Source organism: Penicillium robsamsonii (genome assembly GCF_028829455.1).
Source record: "Penicillium robsamsonii strain IBT 29466 chromosome Unknown utg000008l_segment0_segment0, whole genome shotgun sequence".
In the NCBI taxonomy this organism is placed as follows: domain Eukaryota; kingdom Fungi; phylum Ascomycota; class Eurotiomycetes; order Eurotiales; family Aspergillaceae; genus Penicillium; species Penicillium robsamsonii.
Window position 1 is genome coordinate 42,672 of NW_026643226.1, and position 15,268 is coordinate 57,939.

The 15,268-nt window shown below is 46.2% G+C and overlaps 5 protein-coding genes across 5 annotated transcripts; 2 read left to right on the forward strand and 3 right to left on the reverse strand.

Annotated features, from left to right (window-relative positions):
• Positions 1-1,048: 1,048 nt before the first annotated feature.
• N7447_010795 (uncharacterized protein) lies at positions 1,049-3,160 on the forward strand (the record flags this gene model as incomplete). The annotated part of the gene is made up of 2 exons (XM_057235057.1): positions 1,049-1,396; positions 1,469-3,160. 2 exons carry the CDS (start codon positions 1,049-1,051, stop codon positions 3,158-3,160), a joined length of 2,040 nt encoding a protein of 679 aa, XP_057080375.1.
• A 379-nt stretch (positions 3,161-3,539) lies between these two features.
• Positions 3,540-4,131, reverse strand: N7447_010796 (uncharacterized protein; the record flags this gene model as incomplete). The annotated part of the gene is made up of 2 exons (XM_057235058.1): positions 3,540-4,070; positions 4,120-4,131. The coding sequence occupies 2 exons, from the start codon at positions 4,129-4,131 to the stop codon at positions 3,540-3,542; spliced, it is 543 nt and encodes a 180-aa protein (XP_057080376.1).
• Positions 4,132-4,924: 793 nt separating this feature from the next.
• N7447_010797 (uncharacterized protein) lies at positions 4,925-5,330 on the reverse strand (the record flags this gene model as incomplete). The annotated part of the gene is given in 3 exon segments (XM_057235059.1): positions 4,925-5,017; positions 5,086-5,202; positions 5,220-5,330. The coding sequence occupies 3 exon segments, from the start codon at positions 5,328-5,330 to the stop codon at positions 4,925-4,927; spliced, it is 321 nt and encodes a 106-aa protein (XP_057080377.1).
• A 150-nt stretch (positions 5,331-5,480) lies between these two features.
• Positions 5,481-6,379, forward strand: N7447_010798 (uncharacterized protein; the record flags this gene model as incomplete). The annotated part of the gene is made up of 3 exons (XM_057235060.1): positions 5,481-5,575; positions 5,652-5,744; positions 5,962-6,379. The coding sequence occupies 3 exons, from the start codon at positions 5,481-5,483 to the stop codon at positions 6,377-6,379; spliced, it is 606 nt and encodes a 201-aa protein (XP_057080378.1).
• A 2,069-nt stretch (positions 6,380-8,448) lies between these two features.
• N7447_010799 (cytochrome P450) lies at positions 8,449-10,135 on the reverse strand (the record flags this gene model as incomplete). The annotated part of the gene is made up of 2 exons (XM_057235061.1): positions 8,449-9,017; positions 9,076-10,135. The coding sequence occupies 2 exons, from the start codon at positions 10,133-10,135 to the stop codon at positions 8,449-8,451; spliced, it is 1,629 nt and encodes a 542-aa protein (XP_057080379.1).
• Positions 10,136-15,268: the final 5,133 nt, after the last annotated feature.

A 15,268-nucleotide genomic window follows, 5' to 3' on the forward strand; every position in this document is an offset into this window, starting at 1 on the left:
CCTGTCAAGAAGCCTATATTTGTAGGCTTCATATCCCTGTAGACACAGATAAGGACCCTTTATATGAATGATACAATTTGTAATGACAAAGTGAATGGAATCATAGAGGATTGCAGAGAGCTCCGGATTCCGACGGTGAACGCAGTTAGGAACGAAGCTGTTAGTTGTATAGATGCCGCTAGACTAGTCTCAATGACGTAGGCGCTCAAGACTCTTTGGCATTCAAGGTCCTTATTATGCAGCGATACCTTAGTATTTGGAAAGGGGTTTAGTGTTGAACCCATCCCAGGTTAATTACTGCGAATTAACTGGTATTTCCAACAAAAGGGACTAATATTCTGCCATAGTCCTCCACCTTATGATAGTCGTCCTTACGGGGCTGCATAACTCTTCAGAGGTCAAAACAAGGGGGGGGAAATACTATGTAATACTACAAGATGAGCAAAAAAAAAAAAAAAAAAAACTCGTAACACGATAGTGCATCTAATAATACTGCCCGTTAATAATGATCATCTTCAGCGCCACCAGCATAGCCTTAAGCCTGGGTGTGCTTTTTACCCCTTAGCTAGTTTCACCCGGGCGAATCTACTATGTAATTGAAATTACTTGGAATGTTCTGCATCCAGCCTCTCGTTTGCATCTTCTCTCATGTCTAAAGCCATGCGAAACACGGGGTACACGAAACAGCCCATTTACCCCTCGCCAAGTCCCGAGTACCTATAAATAGTGTGACAAGGGCCGAACGAATAATTGACGTTTGGGGAAACCCGGCTTGAGGGACTGGGGTATTAGGCTCATACCCAATCACCTGCATTTAGGCGCGGAGCTGACACCAGTAAATGCCAATGATATGTAACTGGCATGTTTACCTTCGACCCGGGGCGGATTCCTCGTGGCCTAATTGCGAGCTATCTCATGCTTTACGTCGTGTCCACCCACCAAGGCCTGCTTTATAAATAAATGTGTACAGCACAGGTCTTTCCTTCTCCTGCATAAAGACGAGTGGTACTCCTCAGTGAGTGCGGCTTAAGTCAAAAGGATCGCCGCCATGTCGCTGTTTCAAAAAATGGGGATTAAGAAATCATACGAGATGAGGCAATCTAAGCGCACCCCCTACGGGGCTGTACCAGCCGAGGAAAACCATTCAAATCCAAGGCCGTCATCTGAAGTCCGATATTTTACAACAATCGAGCTCCCCGAGGTCGACGAGCAGAAATCCGATCCGAAGCCTCTCAAGCTCTCTCAGTTGGACAGAATTTCTCGTCTAATTTGGGACTTGATTCTTGCCACTACAGCCTCCCTCTTCACCGTGTTCGGTATATGGGTTTATTGTATCGATGGGAAGCATGCTGGCCCAGACACCATAGGCTCTAAGCTATTTGAAGTCTCTCAATATGTTAGCTGCCCCATTCCTACTCCCGCCTTCTTCAATATCGTCAAATCTAGCTAACATCAATTTCTGTGAAAGGCGCCCACTATATTCCCAGTCCTTTTTGCTGCTATTGCGGGTAGCAGCATCAAAAGTATTGCGTCGTGGCGCATCCAGACCACTGGAGGGGCGACCATCGGACTGATAGAGCAATGTCTCGGCAGTCAGACTATCATAGGAGCCATTCTCACTCAGATCAGACTTCGCGCTGTAGACTCCGTCGCCATATTGACTGTCTTGTTGTGGTGCTTGTCTCCATTGGGCGGCCAAGCCTCTTTGCGGGTCATTTCCATCGTCCCGAGTTACCCAAGTAATCAGGTCCAGTTGACCACTTTGAACACTTTCACCCAGTACCAGTACGGCTACGGTCAAGGAATATCGATGGCCAAAACATCAATTGCTAACCCACTGATTGCTTCCATATCTGCCGCCTCGCTGCTGGCAAACCGCAATCAAGATCTCTGGGGCAACATCCGCTTCCCTGCGATCGAGCATTTTGAGAATGTCAGTACAGGTTGGATGGATGTACCCCAAAATGATAATTTGACGTACGCATCTCTTGTTGGCGTGCCGGTGATTGGTTTGCCCAACTCTGGCAATACATCATTTACCCTCCCAGGCTCATACTTATCCATATCCTGTCCTGTCTTCGACACACTGCACCAAGTGAATTTTACCAATTTCACTGGGCCAGATGCTCCATCTCCCGGTAATTCCGACGATTGCAGCTGGACAAGATCATTAGGTGGACATCAATTCCAGATCGCCATCTCGGAGCCATGTTCGAAGTCACTCGATGCATCGAGGACAAGGACTCGAAATGCACGGAAGCTGGTATGGGAATCATGGGATCGTGGTAATGGAGGCGGTTATGGAGCGAGTCAATCCCCCATTACGCGAGCTATATGCGATCTCACCACGACCTATGTGGATTCCAACATGACATGCGAGTCCTTAGATGGGAGTCAGTCCACGAACACTTGCAGCCTGTCCTCCGCTCGCCGTTCGGTGGATGTATCCCACTTCCACAAAAACTGGACCATTTTCGATTTCAAGTTCCCAGGGGACTCTGCGCTGCCCATTGGCTATAACCAAGGAATATTGTACATGCTCACTAGCATCTTTCCTCAGGCGGAGCAGAGCGGTGGCTTAGAGCCCATAATTGGATATTTTATCGACCCTTTTCACGCCATCGGAAAGCCTAGCGGTGACGATATTATGTCACCTGAGACCACGACCGCGAAAGCCTTTGGGATGCGTCTATCGCAGCTCCTGAATTCCGTCCTATATCTAGGAATCAGCCCGTCGGCATTCACAGGCTCTGTCAACATGACGGAAATCGAAAATGGCCCAATCAGCCATAGCCCCATCCAATTGAAGGCCAAGAATACTCATCTGCTGGATATCGTTAGGTGTAATCGTCCATGGCTTACCGTGTTAATCATTTCCTCTGTGGTTATCTTCTGCTTTGCATTGGTGGGCGCCTATCTCCACATCATAACGATCGCCCCCGATCTTCTAGGATCGATCTCCGTTACCCTATTGCAGAACAAGATCGAAGGAATTGTTGGATCCTCTACATGGTCTTCAGACGAATGGTCGAAGAATTTGCGAGATACGAAATTATGGCTGGGAGATGTTCAGCCTGATGCTGACGTTGGGTGTCTTGCGTTAACCACCACGGCACAAGATGTTCCTCCTGGCTCGATAAAGGGAAGACTGTATCATTGAAATCAACAATGGATGTAAAGTCTGTAGATAATCGCGCATGGCACTCAAAGGTCATGAATGTGAGCTAAGCGCGGCTTGGGTATGAGATATTGTATGAACAATTCTAACTTTTGATATATACCATACTAGTAGTAATTATCAATTTATGGCACATCAGCACACACCATAAAGCAATGGTAAAGATCTTTGAGATCCATCGGGATGATTGCATGATCTGGGCAATCATTTGGTCGATTCGCTTCGATCGCCGAGGAAGGTAGAGGAGGCAATCAGAGACTCACCTAGCAGTGGGGTATAAAAAGCATCAATAATAATGAAATGGACAGTATATTGACAACCTGATATAGTTACGTATTTTGACATGCATGTTGCTATAATTCTATACGTAATTCGCAGCCATCTCAACGACATCAACAATCTGATACTGAAACGCCTGCTGAAGTTTCAAATCTTCTTTCGTATCATCTTCGATCCCAAAGTCACCAGTAAGACACTTGAGAACAATTTCTTTATACTTCCGTCCAACGCTAGATTCAAGCCGTCGTTGTGCATGTTTGATCAGCTGCGCCTGAACTGCATGCGGGTTGCTGGCATGTGCGAACATGTTCTTCTCCAATTTAACAGCCGGTTCCCAAAGTCCAATCTCAAGTAACACAACACCGAGCGCGTAGATATCGTGGACCTTCTTGAACATATCCATGGGCTGGCCTTGTCGGTCTGGGTGGCGATAGATATCTCGCATTGGCTCAAAATCAGCTCTTCCCATTGAGGAAAATGGTTCTGGGCGACTGAACTCGAAGCCGAGAACCCACGGCTCTGGATAGTTGACTGCAACGCGGGATCCTAGTTGCTCATCTTCGATACTGTGCGGAAGAAGGAGTATGTTGTCGCTCCGGAAACTCTCATGCAGCTTGGAATTGTTAGATGTTTCGTAGATAGTGATTTCAAATTGTACATACCCATTGAACCATGTGTATCTGGGCAATACACTTCGAAAGGCCAAAAGCCAGGCGAAACTTATCTCCCAACTCTGGACGCAAGTCGTCCGTGAAAAGTAGTCTTTGTAGACTTACCGGCGCTCCAATGGGCGTTGGTTGTACCTCAAAAACAAATGCGATGGAACTTTGATCAGGGAGGTATTTCCAACCCACACAAGGTAGCACTCGAAAAACTTGCTCTTTTGGCTGATGTAGGAGCTTGGCCAGAGCCTCGATTCGACTTTTAGTTCGGGGATCAACATCATACCCATGCAATGATGGAGGGAATTGTATCGATGTTATATCGTACACGTGGTTCTCCTGTATGTATGCAACATCATCTTTGGAGAACATAGCAAACATACCCTGATAATCGATACGTTCGATATGCTGGAGGTGAGAGCCCCAAGATTCATCTAGTAACTCTAGAGAGTTATTCATTCTCCCTGCATCCCATTGTGCAAGGCGTAAAGATGCATCCTTGTCAAATCCAAGTTCTCGCGAGGAGTGATCCGTTTGGAGATGTCTCAAATGCTCAGGCAAGACACCATAGTTCTACCTTCTTCTTAAGTCGAGAGTTGCGGTCTTTAAAAGATAGAAGGATACCTTGTACTCTCTTTTTGTCACGGAGCCCCCATTTGAGAAGACCTGGCAGCGACGGACTTGTACGCCCTGAGCGCTGGCTTGGGTCGGTAAAAGATAGTAAAGGGCCAAGTGAACTCGAGCGAGAGGAACCTGATGATCCTCTGGAAATTCCATATCGATTCTTTAGCAGTGTAATGCCTTCTTAGAGGATTGAACTGATCTCGACACAGAGAAGCTCGATCTGCCATTGAATGTCGGGATCGAATTGCTCAAAGAGAGTCTTGCCTCCATATACCTATTGATTCGAATATTAGTCATAAATATATTTTGAAATATATCTTTAATGAGAGGGAATAGACCAACCGTGCATTGGGAGAAAAGTAGGGTCTTAAGCAGCTTTGTCTGAATATTTTCGTCATTGACCAAGTTCTGCAGCTCATTCGAGTCCTGTCCGCGGTCAGGGGCCGGTTTCATTGCTTTCTGATCATCAGTCTTACGCTTTCAAAGGAATTTGCATCATGAATGAGCTCTGCCGTTCTTTCACTTAGTTCGATGATAACTTGAATAACGCCAATAGTCAAGCCCGCAATGGAGAGGGGATCAACCATGTCGGGTCGAGCCGTTTATCCAAGCTCACGACACAAAAACAAACTAGTAGAATCTGGGATACTTGAATTCCATCAGGGAATTGTATGTATTCTTTTGTACTTATAAGCTACAGTATTTAAAAAATACCCGAGACTCAGGGGCTGCCTCAGATGTGGGGAAGTCGATCAAAAACCGCTGAGCGCTCAGCCCCGCAGAACCTCAGCTTCTCCTGTTACAAGATCGTCACACTGTTCGTTGCACTGAGGTGTGCACGTATCAACAAAGAATTGTCATGTCGACATCGGCATTCAAGGACAACTGTATCATTGCTCCCTCAATAGGTCCGGCTCGCCCAGTATCGAGCGGAACGTTGACATGGGCAACATCGATATCTCGCTCGCGAGTTTCAACTGTGAACGTTCTGAAATTCAGTGGTAGGTGGACGTACAGGCGGTCAACAGCCTAGAAAGTCTTCGCACAGTGGAGCAACTAAATCACAAGAGGTTTCATGTCGAAGAACTAAAGAACCCCAACATATTGACGGCTTCCTGTCGTTGGAGTCTGGAATAGAACCCCCGGGAGCTATTCCATCCAGTCAAAGATCGCATGTTATGCCATTTTGGGAGACATCCGATACTCAATATTCAGTAGGGGGGAAGGCCCTCACATCATCTGGGACCAGCAGCAGCAACTATTACAGGACTTTGAAGCAGGGGCTCAGCGAGCCCAACCTGAGAAGGATTATGGGTGTGATGCATTCCAGACCATCCTCTACTACGTTAATGCATTTGGCACATCTGCCAACCTGCCCAAGGCTACTCGTATCTTTTACGAAGCTAAAGACGTAGGCCATATGATTGCCTGTGTTCTGGAGCTTCGACTACTAGATGGGCTTACACAAGGCCCGTCCGATTACCAAAAGGAGTACAGCGAGTGCCTGGATTTGGGGTTCAACATTATTGGGAGAAGCGAGGAAGCATCCAGTATAGATGTCCGTAAAGGGAGTTCCGTCATTCGACTTGAAAATTATTCCTCCTTTCGACAGACTGTTGTGAGGAAATTGATCTGATCAAACGGATTGGTGGAAACTAGAAGGATATCGAATCCACGAAAACGATAATGAAATTGATGCGCATCAGAAAGAGATAAGCGAGGCGGTCTCCGTGATCAAGGACTACTGCAAAGATCAGCCACTTGTCTCAAAATCAACGGGGGCTACAGGGACAACAGGCTTGCCAGTCGGGTGGGATGATCTGCCTAGGGAGGCACGGAAGCCATCTCTCAAAATGGAGGATCTAGTTGTTCATGTCAGAATGACCTCGCAAGCTTTAGATAAATCGTATCCTCATCCTTGAAGGGGTATCAAAGGGGCTTTCGAGAGATTAGATACAACTACGAAAGCGGGTAAAGGAATTAGTTTTGGAAAAGCGTGGTAGAGAGACGACTAGGAATCGATTCTATTTCTCATAAACACAACGCTACTCCCCGTAAAACATATTTTACCACAGCGAATTTGTCGACCACATTCTCGGGTCAAAGGTTTCCGGAGTTGAGACATATAATGGCAGATTACGGGGACGAATTGGCTAACCAATTGATGGTAGAAAGCGAAAATCGATGTGGCGACTCTGAATGTATGATAATCATGTTGGTTCAATCGCTCGTCGGCGAGTGTGTGGGTATTTTGGAGTAGGTTCATCAAGGGATTGTCGCTGCCCATATGTGCCATCTAATCTCATCGCGAACTACACAGAACTAGCATCGTCTTTGAAGATAGTTGTTTAGACAAGATGTAGGGCTCATCTTCAATTCCTTCAAACTCCATGTTCTTTAGTCTTATAGCTACTGGCGAAGGAGAGAAAGGGAAAGAAGAATCATTGTTATTTAATCTAGAAAAAAGTAGGGTATTTATACCCTGGTGTCTGACAAACAATCAGCTCAGTCTGTACGCAGAATCGGAGATGGGATCATCTAACATTTAGCTCATAGGTGATCGCTTCATACCATAAACGTACAGACTGGCAAAGACGGTAGAGAGGTTCCAAGGCTGTGGCACCAAGCAGACCTCGGGTTTTTGGTCCCCCTTCCAAGTCTACCCCTGTTCTTGCCTTTGCTGGTCTCGTTGATAATCGTCATTGCTCCTCTTTTCCGTTTCTTGGGGCCATCCAGTATTCTGTGTTTACCACCCTCTGTGGGATTGATGACAAGACGGGCTCATCATGCGGGATGCCTGTATTAGATCCACATCCAAAATCGTATGGTGGTTCAACTAGCTATGACCGTGTAGTCACAACTTTATTTCTTCCGTATAGGCTACAGGTGACAAGTTGAAGACTCAATCATCCGGTGCCTCCAACAAGACACGGTGTACTGGGGGTAATCCTCATTTCCCTCCAGAACTGCGTGAGGCCGATATCCGTACAACATGTTGATATATTCTTTGTTCCCCTTCAGGGCTTTGCGAAGTCGTTGTTCATCCAAGATCTTTATAATCTCACGAAGGGCACAGTGTGTGCAAGCATACTGGCATTGGACGCCGGTATGCTTACCATGCTTACCATACCTTCTGTGCTATCCTTAGCTCCATCATAGGATTGAGGTGCTCGTGATCGGAAACGACAGGGTGGTTGCTTCCTCCCAGAAACGCGATTCTCCCTTGTGGAAGCCAAGTTGTGTATTAAAAGGAGAAGTAGAAGGATGGAAAACTCAACCATAACGGAGGCGCAAATATTGTAATTACAAAGGAACAAATAGGAAGACGCCGAAGGGAAGAATAGAGGGCGATCCCGAAATCGGTACACAAGGGAATACTCGTCCTAGGATAAGGTACGATGTATATATAAGCATTATAGTGGATGGAGGAATATATCAGGGGGAAGAGAACAAACTATTCCCTGTAATATAGCTAGTTAGCATGAAAGAAAAGACAAACAATCATGTGAATAGTTATCCAACAATGAGCGTTGATGTATTCCATTGTTGGTATGTACCACGTAGGTCACCAAGAAAGAGACTCAGGTCTCTCTCCCATTTATAGCATGCGCCAACTCTAGGAAGAACCATCAGCTTAACTTGGTATTTCCACCTTCTAAACATATGCAGACGAAGGAAAGAATTGAAAAAAATACCTATTCATTCTCATGACTTTTCAAATTTTGCTGCCTCCAAAATGGTCGAGTGATCCAGGTTATGCGTGGTGCCCGCCTTCAGAATCACATCACGCACCCACCGCCCCCTCGGACGCATCACAGACCTAAACAGCTTAGGCGGGGTGATAAAGCCATCTCTGCAGTCCATATCATTGACCTTGTATCTCGCGCCTGTGGCCTCGTCGACAACGCCAGCCTCGACGTCAAACGACCAAAGCATGCGCGCCATTTCGATGAACAGCTGGTTGCGCGCGATTAGACGGCCCGTACAAATTCTGCGCCCGAACCCGAAGCCCGTTTGTGGTAGGTCCTTTAGGGCGGATGTGTTAAGGCCGCAGATGTCGATGTGCTCCTTGTCGGAATCCTCCGCAAGCCACCGCTCTGGGATGAAGTTATCGACATCCTCACCAAAGATGGTCTCATCACGGGTGATGGCGAATGCGTTAGGGAGGACAATTGAGTTGGCGGGGATGTGGTAGCCCATGTACTCATCCTCGGTCTTGGTGAAGTGTGGCACGCCCTGGGCGCTGACGGGGCGCCAGCGGAGGGTCTCGTTCGCTGTGTCGTTTCATGTCAGACCTTATCCATCATTTAAATCAGAACATGTAAAACTCACCAATAGCGTCGATATAGGCCAGCTTGGGACGGTCTTCAAAGCTAGGTAGGCGGTCCCTACCGACGACCTCGTCTAGCAGCTGCTGCGCCTTCTTCACCCATCCACGCGAGCCCGACGTAATCCAAGCAACAATAAACCAATCGAGCGCAACAGTCGAAGTATCCAAACCAGCGTCAGCAAGGATCCCCAGATCAAACGCGAGCTCAATCTCTGGCATTCCGACAGCCTCCGGCGAGTCCTTCATATATTTCGAAAAGTTCCACTTGCGGTTACTCAGCCCCTTCTTCAAGTTTCCAATATGCAGCTGGCGCTCCAGCTCAAATAGCTCCTCGCCCTCCTTCTTCCACGGTGCCAGAAACTTGGGCAGGTAATTCAGCCATGGGAACGAGTCGACGATATACTCCCCAACCTTCCCCGTTCTCGAAAACTCTGCCATCACCCGTTTCCCATCCATAAGCTCCTTCTCGTATCCCGTTTTCAGCCGGTAGCCGTAGATCAGACAGTAGATGGTGCTGGCCATTGCGCGCTCGAAGTGGTGGTGGAAGTCTACACCCTTCTCACCGAACTTGTCCCACTCACCTAGCACGTCCCATAGCAGTTGTTGTGACTCGAGATCCTGTAGCGGGCGATACTTGCTCGCAGCGCGCAGGGTTAGGAGCGGGGCCTCCATCTTCTGGTGTAGTTTGTACTGGTCGTTGTATGGTCGGATAAGCATGTGCATGCCCTTAGTCACCAGCTCGCCTGCCATTACCATGCGCGGGCGGTCTGAGTAGCGCGAGCTACGACGGTTGAGGAGATCGTGTGCGGCCTGGTGGGTGGAGAGGACGATGAGCGGTTGCCCGCCCATGCTGAGGTGCATAACGGGGCCATACTTCTTGCTCCAGCGGTAGATCTCCAGCCATTGGAGAGTTTTGGGCAGCTGGTTAATATTTCCGATTAGGGGCGCAGGCCTCGGTCCTGGCGGTAGGGGCAGCGAGGGCCGTTTAACGAGTGAGAGGACCAGGCGGGCGATTAAAATCGCGCTGAGAGTGCCCAGTAGATAGGTCACAAGGCCGGGCATTTTGTCGCAACTGCAGAGATGAGGTGGTGAAGTACAACTGCAACTGTGATTGTAAGCAGTAGCGGTGGCGAGTATACCGTGCAAGCCAATTTAAGTACGGTGTCCCTCCCTCTCCGCCAGGTCTGTAGCTAACGGTGGGTGGGGTGGTGGTATTATGCAGGGCCAATGAGTCCTCGCAGCTATATAATCCAGAGACTCATTGGGCTTATTGGGCTCATTGAGATCGTCTGGAGAGCATGTTGGAGGCCTCCTTTGACTGCAGCATCATACTGTTTTCGTAGTAAGGTGGAGTCTACGGCCCCGCTGGGCTGAGAAGTAAGCCACATCTGGTGATGACACCTGTCTTATGCGCGAAGAATTGTGTGATCGGGCCTCTTGCACGGGTCGCTTAGCGTTGGCTTACCATCTGCCCGCCCACGCTAATGTATACTAACGGGTCAGAGTTGGGCCACGGCCGATATTATGTACTTTTATTATTTTATTATAGACAAAAGGCTACGGCCACCCTTCACCTATATTGGAAAAGTACACGGAAAATCTAAACTTCCTATTCGCCGAGATAGGCGACTAGGTAAGCACTGTGGTCTAAAAATTATTTCTGGCTGTGTAGGTCCCACCATCATAAAAGAGGTATCCACTAAGAATGAAGGTGTAATTAGTTTTATGGGTACAAATAACACTTTATATCTACATATGTTGTACTTTGTTGATTTCCGCGTATCGCCTAACATAGAGATAGCAAGCAAAGAAGAAAACCCTAGAGAAAGTGAGGTTCTTTATTCCTATAGATCGTTTCAAATCTCGGGAAGCACTTATTACATCTCAATAAGCGACTCTTGAGCGCATATTTACTTTTTTTTACTCCTTATAGAGAAGAGTTTCGGGAAAAGGGGTTCTTAGGAAGTGTGCCTAACTAAGTAATACTTAGTTAACGAGTTAACGTATTTCACATGCGAGCTGGACACACAAGCGAGCTGGACACCCCAGAACACATAGTAAATGTGATATATTTATCACTTATTTCTCAACAACCAACGTCTTTATTTTATTTCATTACTTGCCGATAGCTTTCGATAAGCATTTCTAATATTATATATCAATTTCGAGCAAATCGAAAACTTGCATTATCCCGGTATCGAAAATTACATCGCCGAAGTCTAGAAATATATATATCTCAGTCACTGATTTATTAAATTTCCTAAAACGCTCTATAGGGGCTAGATACAATATAAAAGGCATTAGGCTAAAAGGAGAAGTTCATATAGATAACTGTTGTTGCGATACCATATTGTAATTTATCGCATTTACTATGTGTTCTGGGGTGTCCAGCTCGCTTGTGTGTCCAGCTCGCATGTGAAATACGTTAGTTACTGGTATTATATGATTACATAATGAAAGATACGATTTTATCCTCTATTCACGTTCAAAGATTCCTAATTGGGTATACAACATAGTTATTGTTGGATACCCCTTTGTGGGATCTACACGCCATTTCCTTGGGGCTGACAAGGAGTTAGTGAATCCTTGTGGGGGCGAAATGGAGCCCGTATTCAGTAAGCCAGTGACGCAGTCCGATACATATAGTAAATGATACGCATAGTAAATGTAATAAACTTGATATCTCAGCAACAGTAGCGTATAGAGGTGTTTCCTTGTAGGCTAATGGCTTTGGGGTAATATCTAATCTTGCTAACTAGTTATACAGTTTAGTTAGTGGGTTTTTATCGCTCGGCGATGAAGATATATATATTCACAACTTAGAGCGATGTAATTTTTGATACCACAATGCTGCAACTTTCTGTTTTACTTGAACTTGATAAATATTATCAAAATCCTTATCGACAGCTATCGAGTGAATATGGAATCAATCAAACACATTGTGATTGAGATATAAGGTTGTAGTTTACCGGATTGACTAGTTATGTGTTTCGGACTGCGTCACTCGCTTACCGAATACGTTAGTTACATGTCATATGTGAGCCTGGATTCCAATTTGACTCCATTAAGGCATGGCCATGCAAAAAAACGAGACATTCTTCAGTGGCCTTTTAAATATGGGGCGAGAAGGTTACTAGTTGTACGCCTAGTAACAATTCTCGCTCGGCCAAGCCTATGTTAATTTTCAATCACGCTATGCAATGCGCTTTCTATGAAGTACTTGATGCTACGTAACTAGTTAAATCCATTCACTTCCCATAGTTGAATCAATGTTTAATCTTTATATGATAGCGGATATTCACTCATAGACAATATGTGAAGTGATATATCAAATATCATCAAGATCAGGCCTTCCTTTCTAGCTGGCCAGTCTATTGTACTCTGTCGTTTAGAAAACATTTTATTACCATCGTAAGCTGATCGGTGAGACTTGCATGGATTTAATTCTTACTCCCTACTAGGGGAGGTAACGAGAAGCTGCCGCCGAATTACCCTCCCTGTGTTGTAGGAGATGAGATAGACGTCCATATAGCTAAGGTACCGGCTTCCAAGCACCGATTCGAGTCCTTTTCATTCTCTCTACTTTCCTGTAGGTATTTGTGCGTGTATATATTACAGATCTTTTAGTCGAGTGGCGAAGCGACAATGCGGTTAGTAACGTGGTTAGTAGTTGCTATTGTGGCATTTTCGGCCATTGCCGGTGTCTAGAACATGCTAGAATGTGCTGTATGAAAGCTTTTGAATAGCCGAACAAAACTGCAGCTGATAATGACCGCCAGGCCAGCTGTCTCGCCGAGGGTCTTAAGAATTCTTGATGTACCGCGACGGACGCCGACTGCATACACGCTGATGAGACATTGATGTCTAATGTCGAGGTTTGCTCACTGGGAGCCTGCACCGTTATTGAAGGACTCCGTAAGTTCTAAAATCCTACTCGTGATACTGGCTCATTAGACTGCTTTCTATCCCCAGAGACCCAATATGCCACGCCTAGGCTCTGCCACTGGCCAGTCCGAGACAATGGTCTTGTCGCTCCCATCGTGACAGCCGTTACTGGTGCCTTGGCTCTCATGTTTAGTAACATCAGAGTGAGTGACTGTATTATTATGACGGAGTCAAAGAGTCTGCCGGCTAACCAGCAGATTAGATCTTTTCGTTGCCTATGGACATATTTGAATTATTTAGCATGTTGATTCTGTGCTAATAGTAGAGCAGTGATGGGTTTAGGGATATGAAAGGACCTTTGAACCTCGTCGGAAACGCAAGTCACAAACATAGCAAAGGCAAATATTATTCGGAGGCAAAGAAGTCCCGGACGGGAGAACTAACAATGTGGACAGTATACCTAGGTAATCCAACTATGGCACATCCCGGCAATTATTCTGACCAAGGTGGCCATTGTCTGCTTTTTCATGAATATCTTCCCGGCCCCAGATTTTTACTGCTTTACCAGGGAGCAATCGTCCACTGCGTCCTGTTCATAATCTCGACCTTTATTACTTCAATTCTCTCCTATATTCCGATCGAAGAGGCCTGGTCGAACTGGAAAGGCAAAAGTATAGCCCTGTGCTATGATAATAACGCAACGCATTCTGGTGGGCACATTCATACGTCAATCTTATCCCTCAATTCATTAGATCTAGATATCAACTAACTAACTCCAGGCAATAAACATCACCTCAGATTTGTAGGTCATTGGTCTCCCCATTTCAATGCTATTTGGACTACGGCTCAAAACATGAAAGGTCTATCTGGTTCTAATATTGAGCATCGGTATCGTGTAAGTAGAAGCAATCCGTTAACTCCTGCGATGCACCTCTGACAGTTCAATAGCATCATGGTCATTAGTATTGTCCGGTTCTCGGGTCTGCTGAAGTACTCCACGACGTCAAACATACCATGTAAGGTCCACCCCTATCCTCCGTGGTGCTGACTTAGATTTCGAGAGCTAACCAACGTGTACAAGACAACAATGTCATGGTAGCAACTCACAATGTCATCGAGTGTAATGTTTCGATTATGTGTTGCTGCATGCCCGCCCTACTTTCTGTCCTCCGTCGTGTCCTCCCCATGATGTTTGGTAGTACCAGCCGCTCTCACAATTACAACTACAACTACAACGATACTCCCCTTTCGAACACCAATGGGATCCAAAAGTCCGCCACATATAACGTTGGCTACATATACGACTCTTGCTGGGCGTGAGGATAATACAGTCGAGCTGGTAGACACACGGGCGAGGACTACCCGCGGAGGAAATGGTAGGGCTGGCGAGGATGATTGATATTGATTGATATTTCTTTAATAACACATCAACCGCATATACCCCTCCCTGGTCGGGACTTTACATGTAAGTGTAAATAATTAATAGATTTCCTATTTGTTCTAACTCAGGTAAATTATCTACACGAATATCGGTCTCGTACGCTGCACAGCAAACTCCTGCACCCTCTAACAATAACATAGGGCATTTCTATAGTCTCCACTCTAGTTATTGACCTCGGCTCCATGCTCTACCCCCAAAACATGTGCTTCGAGTACAGGGAGAGTAATCATAAGCTTAGGGATTGCCTAATACGGAAGATATGATATCGGATTGATAGGGTCGTCCCTGATGTATTAGAGCATAATACACATACCCGTGGACCGCTGCAATGTCCACTCCGATTGTAATCTTCTGAACTAGTTGTGAAATGCTCTTACGCAATCACTCAGTTGCTAGCACCCGGCCTGCCATGGGGAGTTCCCATCCGGATTACAGTAGATGAGGTCAAAAATCACATAACTTCCATCCGATGCGCGTCTATTTATCACCTGCCCAGGCGGCCCCAGGGCCCAGGGCTTTTGGTGAAGAAACAAATAATTACGTAAAGAGATGCGCGGACATCGGGGCCTCCGGACTAGCGAGAGGATCAGCCCTGGGCTCCTAGCGCGTGCTGAGTTGTACTGAGCAAAAAGCAGCAAGGTCTGACTTCTGAGCAGAACGAGGGAAACACCTAGAAGTAGCACAGGAAATCAATGTTATATATGCCAGACAAATATATTGTTCATACTACACATTTTCATGGGGTTATACACACATACATGAATATCCATCATTCCAAACACAGCATTGGTATGGCAGCATTAAGTCCCAAGAAAAAAAGAAGGCCCCAAAACTCGCTCGCTACTAAAAGAACTCAATTAAATACATCT